Raw genomic sequence first — 12,109 nt, forward strand, 5'->3', positions numbered from 1 at the left:
CACTTCTCTATACCATATTCACTTTAACGGTTTATGGTTTACATGGCCAGTTGACCCATAATTCAGTACATCAATATTTACATGTAAATATACATATGCATAAAATTCTCCTCGTATATGAAACACATTGTATCAGTATTTTCTTAACATGACCTTATGATCATTAGAATTCATTAAATATCTTATACCAATAATATTTCTGGTATAACAGGGGGAGGGGGTAAATACATATACAACAAACATATTTCAATACCAGCACAATGAAATCCAAGACATATGTACTTCTTAAAATCCATGAACAAAATCTATTGGCAATTGACAGATGGCACCATCTTGAATCTTGTTCAAACAGAAGGTTTATTATTTCTTTTCTGAAAAATCTAATCTGGCTTTAGAACTCACCAGTCAATTGCAGAAAAGTGTGAGCTGCACTGGTTTGTTAATTAGATCAGTTAGCTACACAAATTTCCTTCTCGAGTTATCATGTGTGGTAATGAGACAAATTTGTGTCATCAGAAATCAAATGATGATAACTGTAACAGGGAATGGTCGGGACTGTCAGGTACTTCAAGTGATGCATAATATTCGAGATGCTGGCATTTGACTCAAGGGGAATTGACTGTAAACATAATACAAAAATCTCGTGACTGAATTAATTATTGTTCTTCCAAGAGTATGGGTGTACTCACTGGTTTGTTTAGGTGATGTCCGACAGAGTCTGCAAGAGTTCCAATGGCATCATAGAGTATGAGGAGGTTCTTATGCTGAAAACAGGAATGATTACACTGCTGTAAAGCCAACATATTCCTGTAAAGTCAGACAAACAGTAACAAAGGCCTACACTTTCTACTTTCCACTTCACTTACTGGAGTAATGTAAGATTCTGAACTGTTTGTCTTTTACCTGCAAACTGGAAGAACTCAACACATTTGTAAAGTTCTCACCCCTACCCCAAATGGGAAGGCATTTAACACTGCAATTTATTATATTTGTGCAAAACCGTCCATCCCTCTTTTTAATTCTGTTTACAGTATAATGTAAGCTACCTACAAAGCTGGTTATCATTGCCCAAACTTCATCCAGAGGCTTTGAAAAATTTGTAAACCAAGAACACTGAGCCATATGTACAGGGCACAATGACTAGCAAACAGCCAAGTCACAGAGTTTGACAATTAAACCTAATTTAGCTACCTAGTATTGAGGCAACACATTTTAAGCTGCAAGTCTCAAGTCATAGTCTCACAGACCTTTTGGGCTTGGTAAGCTCATTTCTAAACAGTCCAGTGATGAACTTTACAGACAATGTTGCTATAGCAGTTTGTATGAGAGAAGACTCATATGGTCTTGGAACAGACTACAAAGTCCACTAACACTACTCCAGTAATAGCAAAAGCAAAGTTATGTCTTTTCTAATATCTATGGTTATCACCAAATATCCAATAACTGTATTATGGCTAACTGAAAAGCATGACAACAGCATGGGTTAGCGGGATACTTGGATTGACTGCCCATGATATGAAATGAAATTTGTGAACCCTCTTCATGGCCATTCCTATTACCTGATACTTGGAAAATGCAAAGACCAGTGTTTCCAGGATAAATCCAAGATAGGGAACCAGTTCTGTACATGCTTCCTCCTCGAGTGTGGCGAATGCTGAACATGCTGCTTCCTGTACTCGCTTGTTGGCATCCAACACTCGCTTCAGCAGCTGCAGCGGGACACAACACATCATCACCCACCCTTCACTATATCATTCATAGCTGCTATATTGTGTTACTTAACTCAGCCATTCCATTCTGAGCAATATTACAACTAACCTGGAGAAGACAATTCAGCAACCAATATTGTTGGCACCAGTTAACAATGTGTTACAGCTAATTGCAGTATGACAGGAGTCATTTGGTTGCCTCCTCTGATCAATGAGGTTTGCTGGGAATCTATTTCAATCCGAAATCCTAGAAGCTTTTATCAATCCCGTATGAACTACAAAGATAGTAACATAGCATGTTGGGATAGTGTGTTCTGTGTGGGAGATCTATAAACATAAAATGTGCATTCACAATGTGATGTAAGGACAATTATTTAATCAATGAATAACATGCTTGTCGTTTTCTTGCAATCAATATTATACCACACTAAATGTCACAGATGTTTTAACAAATTATTTCTGTGTGTGACGTAACAGCACAGGAATTTATCTTAACATTTAAACATCAGGAACTCTGAACCCAGTAAGTCTTCATGTGTCAGAAAACAACCAAAATAATGCAGCAAACAATACATTTTTATCCCACATCACTTGTCCTATGTGTAGTCAAAAGGTTTTGCCAATGTATTGTTGAAGCAAAAGAATAGTTTCACTTAACATGTTGAAAGAAGATCAAAAGAACTTGTTTCCTCAAAAGCATCAAAATATTTTAAACAAAACCAAAAGATCAGTAACCATTTCATGCTTCCACAGAATTATTATAATTATACATCCAGTTACCAACATACCTCTTCCATTAATGGCTTTAGAAAGTTTTCATGTGGCTGACCCACAACCCAATGAGCGTATCTGCTGAGCGTCCAGCATGTGATGGATCGAACTAGCGCCTTCTTGTCTGAGAGACACCGTATGAGGTATGGGATAAGTTCAGGCAGATGTGGAATCATGCCATTCATACAGCCCTCTGCAATAGCTCCCAGCACAAGAATGCCGGACTCCTTGATCTCCCAATCTGTGTGGAACAGGGTCTCCTTCAGAATTGGAAGGAGAACTGGAAGAATCTCTTCATGGAACACATTAGCCAGAACATCTAGAGCAGCTGCAGAGCACTTTCCTGGAAGAATGAAATAATAAAGGTATAAAATAGGCCTGATGTTTATTTGTAGTTGCAATAACTCGCATTGATGTGGACATAACTGTTGGTCCAGGAGTGAGTGAGCTTAGTTTTATGTCACACTCAATAAACATTTAGCCGTATGGTGGTGGTATGTAAATAATCCAGTATTGGGCCAAACAATCTGGTGATCAACAGTACAAGATTCGATCTGCTCCAATGGAAACTGATGACATGTTTCAACCAAGTAAGAAAGCCTGACCAACAAATCCCGTTAGTCACCCCTTATGACAAGCACTGAAGATAAACATTCGAACCTGGGCCTTCATGGGTTTGTTGGTCCAAGAAGAGACACTGATCAGTCAGAATATATGTTCTCAGAGTCAAACCTTATCAGATGTGGTTTATGAAAAGGGTTTCTATCTTCTTGAACCACCTTCACTTTCGCAAAAGATGTTGCTACCTGTCATACAATATGGCCAAACCAAACCAGTTACAGCCTACATTATGAACAAAGATTTACAAGCAGATGCTTAGTGGCATGTTAATCAAATAAGTCACTGTCCCTGCAGTCCCTTCTACACCTCAAGTAGAATGGACTGCTGGGTGCCAATTGTAAGCTACTGTAAACACAAATATGTGGAGGAAGGTGACAAATGAAATCAAATGTAATTGAGTTGCAGCTTTAGAGTTGTAAAGGATAAATTCATTTCCTTGTGGGGCCATTGTAACAACAATTGCTGAAATGCTTGGGGAACTGAACAGTGAACTATACCATTCTGAACTCACTCATATAACTACAGTGAAACCAAGCTGAGGTCATAATACGATTACAGAATTATGCATCATTCTGCACAATCATTACTTAGTTTCATAATCATTCCTCAAGCAGAGTTTCAGTAGACATTTGTTGAAAGCACAAGGAACACTCACGAAGATTCCAGTCTGACAAGCTGTCATCATCATCATAGCCATCGTCTGATCCCTCTCCGTCCTAAAATAAGACGTCTCGAAACTGATTCACTCAAATTCAAATAGAAGAGTTGAAACATTCCTTTTACAATTTTGCACTGAACAAAAGAAATAAACAATGAAATGCAACTCAAATCAAAGAAAGGTATGTGTTCATTATCTGACTGTTGATTTTTGAATCTGATTGCCGATACTGAGTGTATGACCAGTGTTGTGGCAGTTGCGGTAAATTTAACAGCATCACAAAATATTGAGCCGTTTGACAAATTTACACACCAAAAAAAAAATTTACCTGATTTATCAACATACACTGATCTGTATATACATGCAAGGGAATTGCTAGTGATATCTACCTCATCTCCTTCCTGATGTTTCTGACTGTGTGTCTTGGACTTGTGGAAGCGGGGTTTGATGTCAGACTCCTTGTCCGGGATCATCTCATCCTCTTCCACATCTCCCTGACAAATATATCACATCATTACATGTCTTTACCCTTGTTGCTTTGTTTAATAATCCAGCTAAATACTAGCCACATGACTGCAAACAGGTCAATAACTGAATCTAGTAATTGATGGGAGATATCCATGGAGTTACATGGAGTGAACCATTTAAGCTGAAGTCATTAGCCAGATACAAACGGTCCTGGAACATATTCTCACCTCGTTCAACAAAGTGTTTTTTGTTTTGTTTTTGGCTTTTTCTTAAATTCAAGATTATGAATGAGATAATACTCTTCCAATGTTTTAAACTTTCATCACAGGTTCCAATACACTACTTTAAAAAAAATCTTATGCAGTGTTTGATAGTTATTCATAACCATAATGTTACGAGTGTAAGTAACAAGGAGTTCCTGATCCTTGGACTCAAATATTCCAAGTATCAAAAATCATCAGAAGATAAAGTTTAACTCTTTAGTGTATGATCTTCCTCTAAACAGAATATCACCTTCAGCAGTATAATATCAATCTCTGAATACTTCATTCCCTTTACGAGGACAGGGACCAGCTTTTCGATGTGTGGCGCCAGAACATCCTTACAGATTGGCTGTTCTGCCAGGGACAGCCAAAACTCACAAGCCTCCAGGGCGACGGTATCATCATCATCTTGGGTCCGCATCATCATGTACTACAACAGTCAACATCAAACTCCATTAGATACTGATCTGCATTGTATCCTGCTGTTCAAGACCAGACAAGACAGTTATTTTTTCTCGTCAGCAAGGTAGCAGATTTATGTTGTCTTACCAATATTCCAGCAATATCAGTGCAGTGACAATGGGCCTCATACATTAACACAATTGTTACACACCAACATTCCAGCAATGTGACTGGAGGGACACCAGAAATGGGTTTCCCACAGTAACACCACTGTTAAACACCTATATTCCAGCAGTGTGACAGATGTCACACAAGTTTACAACCTCTCAATCAATTACAAACAAAAGTGCTATTAACACTTGTTAGTTCAATTTACAAATACAAAAATTCCAGTCACAGGACATTTTCATAATTTTGGTGAAACTACCTTAAAAAAATATGAAAGGCAATGACACCATGAAAATGAACCTGAAGCTAGATTTTAATCACTATCACAAATTCTTTCTCCTTTTGGACCCTTCAAATGTTCAACAAATGTTCTCTAAACAATTAATAATATAAGCACAAAAAAATATAACATACCATAGTTCATTTTCACACAAATCTCTGTAAAGTACATTTATCGATAAGCAACTGACATAAACAAACCTTACTTCAAGCTAATATGAAATGTGGTGTAAGTGCGTGAAGGCAAAATACGGGTTGTATCTTGGGGAGTGTACTCACCTCGATAATATTGTTGATGTGGGGCATGAGTCTGTCCATCCTCACCTCCACCAGCATGACCAGCGCCCGACACACATTCTTCCTCACCTCCTGATCCTCATCCGTTGCCAAGAAAAACAGGTTCTACAACATGACATCAAAAAACATTTCATTAAAATGTGATAACTTTGGGATAACAACATTTTACACAACCTGACAAAGTTAGAGTTAGCTAAGCCTTACTGTTCAGTTCAACCTAATGATGGGCTTAGAACAATAGAACATGCAATTCTGATAGACATAATGAGTCTGACAATGAACTTGTTTTCAAGAAAGACCACCATACCCTGCATTACTGAAATGTTGGAGAAGCTGAACATGAACCATGCCATTTTGAATTTGGGAAACCAAAACTGAGGTCACGTAATAATAAGATTACAGAATTATGCATCATTCTGCAAAATCATCATTGTGTTTCATAATCACACCTCAAGCAAAGTTTCTGCATAGATTAGGTGAAATAATATGACATAACGACATCAAACGGAACAAAGTCACATGGCACCAGCCTGGAAACCACATACACGTTTTGGACATGGCATGTCCTCCCATACTCTTCAGGGCATAACAGACAGTGCCATGAAAAAAGTCACTCTGGCAATTTCTCAGCCATATCCTAACTAAAACAGTAAATACTTCATGATTTTATTTTCAAAACATCTGTTGCCAAAGGACAGTAAAACAATTACCTCATCACAGTTATAGATTTAAAACTAGCATTTAACGTGAAATTATATACTATTTACGCCAAGAACATAAAAATGGGATATAGATCGCCATCAGATACTGCCATGCCCAAAGTCTTATAAATGACTGTAAACTGTAGACAACCTCCACACACTGGTTGGGAACCTATTCTGAACCAGAATTCCACATCAAATACAAACTGAGTTACAATACTGTTTCAAATCAAATGACATAAGTAAGAGAATATGAAACAAAGATTTACACCTGCCCAAAGAAACAGCTATGGATTTGACACTGCTGTGTATGTTTGAGGAATGATGACATGTTTACATGGTACGTTTCTCACTGTCCTTGAAGAAACTGGCTAGAGACAGTATGGCAGTGTCAGGGAACAACTGTCTTCACAAAGATCAGTAAGAGAGTTCATGGTTATCATCACTACTGCCAGTAGCATGTCTCAGCTGGTTCCATATTGGGGATACCTTTTCTTTGCCTTGACATTTGAATGAGACCAAACAACAACCAAGCAAAGAACATGAACATCACCTAATGACATTGTACTGGTTGACGCTGATCCAATAAGTGCCATTCCACTAGAGCACTGTGACATGCAGTCAACCATCCCATCCTTATTTCAGAATTTCATTAGGACAAGAAATGTCAGAAACAGGCACAACCCATGCTATACTGATTTGCTGTTGTAAATGCTGCCTAACCAATACTACAGCTGTATATGGACAGTAAATAATCACATCTACCAGAAAGACAATTATCCTAGCCTCTAATCTTGACTACCTGGTCCAAACCGTACCATTGACCAATGAGGACCAATTCTAACACTTTACTCACATGGGTCTTATTTCAGTGAGAACGCTCTGATGCCTCTTTCAGAAAGGGACACCTGACACACTAGAACACTTCAACCACAAAGCTTCAAACAACTGTCATTTCACCTAATCATCAATATAGATTTGTATTGCTTTGCGTGTTTAGCATCCTTTAAGTGCTGACATTGTCAGAACTGCATCAATATCTGCGCCAACCGCAACTGTTCCGTATCTCCTTCCTAATGGGAATATCTTGTCCTCGGATCATGAATATTCAATGAAATCAATTTACAGACAACAACAATTTCTTTCTTTCAATATCCCTTAGTTCATAAATAATAGAGGAAAATCAATTCCATGATTCAGATAGATTTTGTTTAACATGCCGTAACAGCTCATCGTTAAGGGTACAAGGTCAAGTGCAAAGCAACTTGTAGCATCAGTTGATAGATGACAATTATATATGTTTTGCATATGTTTAGTAAATACTGCAAAAGTACACTGTATCCTGACCATCAGCTGATTATACAGTCACCACAACAATAGTGGAGGATATCAGCAACACCTCATGCAGTTGAGACAACTCAATGTGTATTCAATGTTTAACACTGCTCTCAGTAATATTTCATCGATATAAGGGCTTATAAATTATTGAATCTGAGCCAGACAATCCATTCAAACATGGGCAATGATCCATACAATCTAACCCATTGATTCATAGAGTTGCTCTGGCAACCAGCATTGGTTGCTTAGGACCAATTCTAATCTAAACTCCCAAGGGTGTTCAAGAGAGTGACACCCAATCAATCAGGTCACTGAATGTACTGTGGCTATGCTGTATTGGCCCCCAGAAACCTTTGAAAAGTTCAGGTTATCCAGCTAATTGACATGTCTGACAGTGGACACTATTTCTCATGCTTGGTTTGGGTACTCCAGATTTCCTAAATACAAGATGCCACCGCACATTGCCGCCTTAACCTTTCAAAATGCACTTGCTCACTATGACTTATATTACTTACAAGAATATGGACACACATTAAAACATCGCGCACATGAATCAAAACACAACCGCATTAATGAATAAACATTAAGCTGATTACCCTTGACAGGAGATGCAATCACGAACAGCACGGCTGATGACTAAATATATCAAAAAGCAAAAATCAAGGACGGAACTGATTCCTTTAATTTCACTGCCATTATCAGACAAAAGCGAAGAAAAAATAATACAATGTGATAAAAAGAAGTTGATTATGACAGTTCTAAAGTCCAAGTTTCTTGAAATAATATTTAAAAACAAAGTACATGTGTTATCAATTACATTATGATCTTACAACTTTCAAATCAAAGTCAAACGGCCGAATTACAAAGTGATGTGGCTGCACATTTTGAGGTGACACTTTTAGCTTGACCGATACCCCGACCGCTGGGAAACTAAGAAAAGTTTTCGGTTAAATTAAATCCTTACCTCAATAAAGGTGTCAATATGAATCATCAGAGCTTGTGTCCGACCAATGATGAACTGGTTCACACAAGCTATGGCATGTGACCTGGAAACATAAACTGCAACATGTCACTCCCAAATGTCAACTTACCCTCATCTGACATATTGATTTACCTGATGTACTACTCACTTGATGGACTACTTGTGACTGTATTTTACCAAATCAATACACCACCACAAAACTATAGGCTTCAATAAGAGTGGGTACAATGGAAGTTAATCTGATGGCAGAAAACTAGGTGCGAGCTATCTATATTTTCATTAATAACATTTAAAAAATATTCACTACTATTTATGTGCTTTCTACTAACTGAAAATGCTTTGTATCAAATTTGTTCATCAATGTTTACCAAAAAGCTTTTGAAAATACATTACAGTCAACATATCGGGACATCCGCAGTAATGCAGACAACACTTCCACAAAAAACATCAGTGAGCTTGGATGTCCAAGTGCTTGCAAAATTATGGTAAAAGGGCCTCTTCTATTTAGCAAGCCTTGTTAAAATATGTAGCCTGTGGAGAACCCCTTCCCACTAATTCATAAACAGGTGTCCCAATTTAGGTCCCATTTACGACTATAAATGGGGGGTGTGTGCCGAGGACAAATTCTACCCTGTAACCCGGAAGTATATGAGTTTATGAGGTAGCCTAATACGTGGCCCTGTTGGATCAGGTATGTGTTCTGGGCTCCGAATACGTTGAATACAGTATTACTCATCTGTATGAACATAATGATTAATGCAACTGAAAAAATTCACAGTACAAACCTGATCTTCGGGCTCTGGTGACGGAAGAACTGCAGGAACTTGGGAATAAGGACATTGAGTGGCCTGCTGACCACATCACTGTCCAGTGACTCTGCGGAGTCCTCACAAATCTTTTGCAATGCACCGAAAGCTCCCTGTAACACATAACAAATAATGGAATTGACACAGGGTAAAAGAATGTTCAGAGTTGGACACTGCATTATGTATAGAAAACAATACTTATTTGCCGAGTCTGCTATCTTCTTGAAAGCTTTTTTATACCATCATCCAAGCAATGATGAAAATAATTCAGAACCCATCTTGTCTGTAAGTTGTGTCTTTCTTTTACAAATATTATCCAAGTCCAATAATAAAATCTTGTTTCTCACAAACATTTTGTTTACTGTGGCAGACCTTATCTTGAAGTTTTCAGAGTTAGTTGTGCAGTTAGACAGTAATATCCAAGTATAGATAACTACACAGAATTGTACAACAAACATGTTTCAAATATCTTTAGTCACTATGAACAAGCATCCATTTTGTCTTTTATACAAATTAATACAGGATACAAGTGCTTGGACAACTGTGATGAATTGATAGGCATAAATGGACATCTGTTGAAAACCTTAAGCCTTTAACATGTTTAGGTTTCATGACCTCCGACATTAAGGATTCATGGCTACGACATAACAGAGGAAGATATTACACAAGAACTATCATTATTTTCCTCAAATCCAATACCAGTCAACTCTACACTACACTACATTGCCTGAGCATACCATGGTATTAATATGGTGAGTTGTAGTTCTCATTTGGGATGTTTTACGAATTTTTCCCATAGCGTTCGGGTCTGACTGTTGGCCCATTTAGTGAGGCAAATTTTACACAACCTTGTTGTACACATACGTGTCAGATTCAAGTGAGGTAAAATATTGCTCAAAGACGTGACTGAAACCTATTCAGGTGGAACAGACTTCATACATAAACCTCATGAACACTCATAATTTATGGCAAGGTGGGTGTGTGTATGCGTGCATGTGTGTGCATGAGTGAGTGAGTTTAGTTTACTTTTACGCCACACTAAGCAATATATCAGCTATATGGCAGTGGTCTGTAAATAATCAAGTCTGGACCAGACAATCCATTGATAAACAACATGAGCATTGTTATGCGCAAGTGGGAACCGATGATGTGTCAACCAAGTCAGTGACTGCCCGATCCTGTTAGTCGCTTCTTACGACAAGCTTTGTCCCCTGTTATGGCAAGCATGGGTTGTTGAAAGGCTATTCTACCCGGGAACTCCATGGGTCTTTTTGTTTGTTTGTTTTTGGGTTTTTTTTAATCCAGTGATTAACATCATGATGAGCATCGATATGCGCAATTGGGAATTGATGACATGTCAACCAAGTCAGACCATCCGAACATGTTAGTCGCCTCATACGACAAGCATAGTCGCCTTTTATGGCAAGCATGGGTTGCTGAAGGCCTCATTGATTTTGTAATTTTGTACATAATGTGGTGCAATTTTTGTACATTAATTTTAATGGTTGGGGAGTAATTCGAATTGTACATGCCTTTCCACAATAATCATCACCAACAACAACCCAAGCCGTAAAATACAAATGGTCCCTAATTACAACACATCTTACAGGTTGTTCAAATCACACTTGCTGGGAGTGGTACTTGACTTTGAATTAATTCATGTCCAGAAGTGACTTGGAACACATACACACAAGACGTGTTTCTGTTACTACCTACTGAATAAAATAAGGTGGAGAGTAATCACCCATTTCCCTTTCAACTGGCATGGAAATTACATATTTATACAGCTCAACTATCTAATGTGTTGTTACATTTTCGTTTTTGTGTTAAACATTTCAAATCCTCATGCATGTTTAGCATAGAAATATTGCCATAAAAGCAATAAATGGTGCTCTGAATCTTTTAAGCTATGAGACTTTCAAAGCTCACCACAGATAAAGCACAATTTGATTTAAGCAGACCAATACAGCTGCTGACATTTGAGCATATTCTTTGGCAAAATACCTCAAATCAAATTACTTGGCAAGACATTTGAAACAAGACTGGATATATTTCTTCTAAATCTAGCAAGTTGATCAATTATTCAAGCCTGTAAGTGGGTTGACTCTGGAGAAGCGGCTTGCATCAAGAAAATCAATACCAAAACACTTTGCTCCTGAAGGTTGCAGATATTCGGACACCAACAACAACTGAGGCAATTTCATCATTCCCCGTTTATGTTTCAAAACTCAATTCAACAGAAAAACAGCTCCATGTCATTTTTTCCAAAGATCTAAGTGTTTTCACATGTTTTTTTTTCAGGGAGATACAATGTAAAATTAATATTGATGATGTATCATATGTCGTATGGACACAGCACTGTTATCAATAATGCATCATGTACAGTAAAGCCTAAACACAGAGAACAGTTGCTCCTTGTATCACATGTCATTCTGTTTTCAGGAACATGTTCATGAATCAGTTTGAATGAACTCTTACCAGCTGTAGACAACAAAATATGTATCATATAAGCTTATTTGATGTTTCAAATCACAAATCAACACAATCCAGAGACCAACAGCATGAGCATCAATCTGTGCAATTGGGAGCTGATAATGTGTCAACCACGTCGGCGAACCTGTCCATCTGATCCTGTAAGTCGCCTCT

The 12,109-nt window shown here is 37.9% G+C and overlaps 1 protein-coding gene across 1 annotated transcript in view; it reads right to left on the minus strand.

The window, feature by feature from the left end:
• LOC137291872 (transportin-1-like) overlaps positions 1-12,109 on the minus strand; it is a 37,413-nt gene that overhangs the window by 11,870 nt on the left and 13,434 nt on the right. The window contains exons 4-12 of the mRNA XM_067823415.1: positions 9,443-9,576; positions 8,640-8,721; positions 5,619-5,741; positions 4,741-4,920; positions 4,149-4,253; positions 3,757-3,817; positions 2,498-2,823; positions 1,560-1,709; positions 690-764 (exon numbers count right to left, since the gene is read on the minus strand). Coding sequence (XP_067679516.1) covers positions 690-764; positions 1,560-1,709; positions 2,498-2,823; positions 3,757-3,817; positions 4,149-4,253; positions 4,741-4,920; positions 5,619-5,741; positions 8,640-8,721; positions 9,443-9,576 — 1,236 coding nt within the window. The remainder of the gene's footprint in view (positions 1-689; positions 765-1,559; positions 1,710-2,497; positions 2,824-3,756; positions 3,818-4,148; positions 4,254-4,740; positions 4,921-5,618; positions 5,742-8,639; positions 8,722-9,442; positions 9,577-12,109) is intronic.

The sequence above is a fragment of the Haliotis asinina genome, chromosome 7 (genome assembly GCF_037392515.1).
Source record: "Haliotis asinina isolate JCU_RB_2024 chromosome 7, JCU_Hal_asi_v2, whole genome shotgun sequence".
Taxonomy (NCBI): domain Eukaryota; kingdom Metazoa; phylum Mollusca; class Gastropoda; order Lepetellida; family Haliotidae; genus Haliotis; species Haliotis asinina.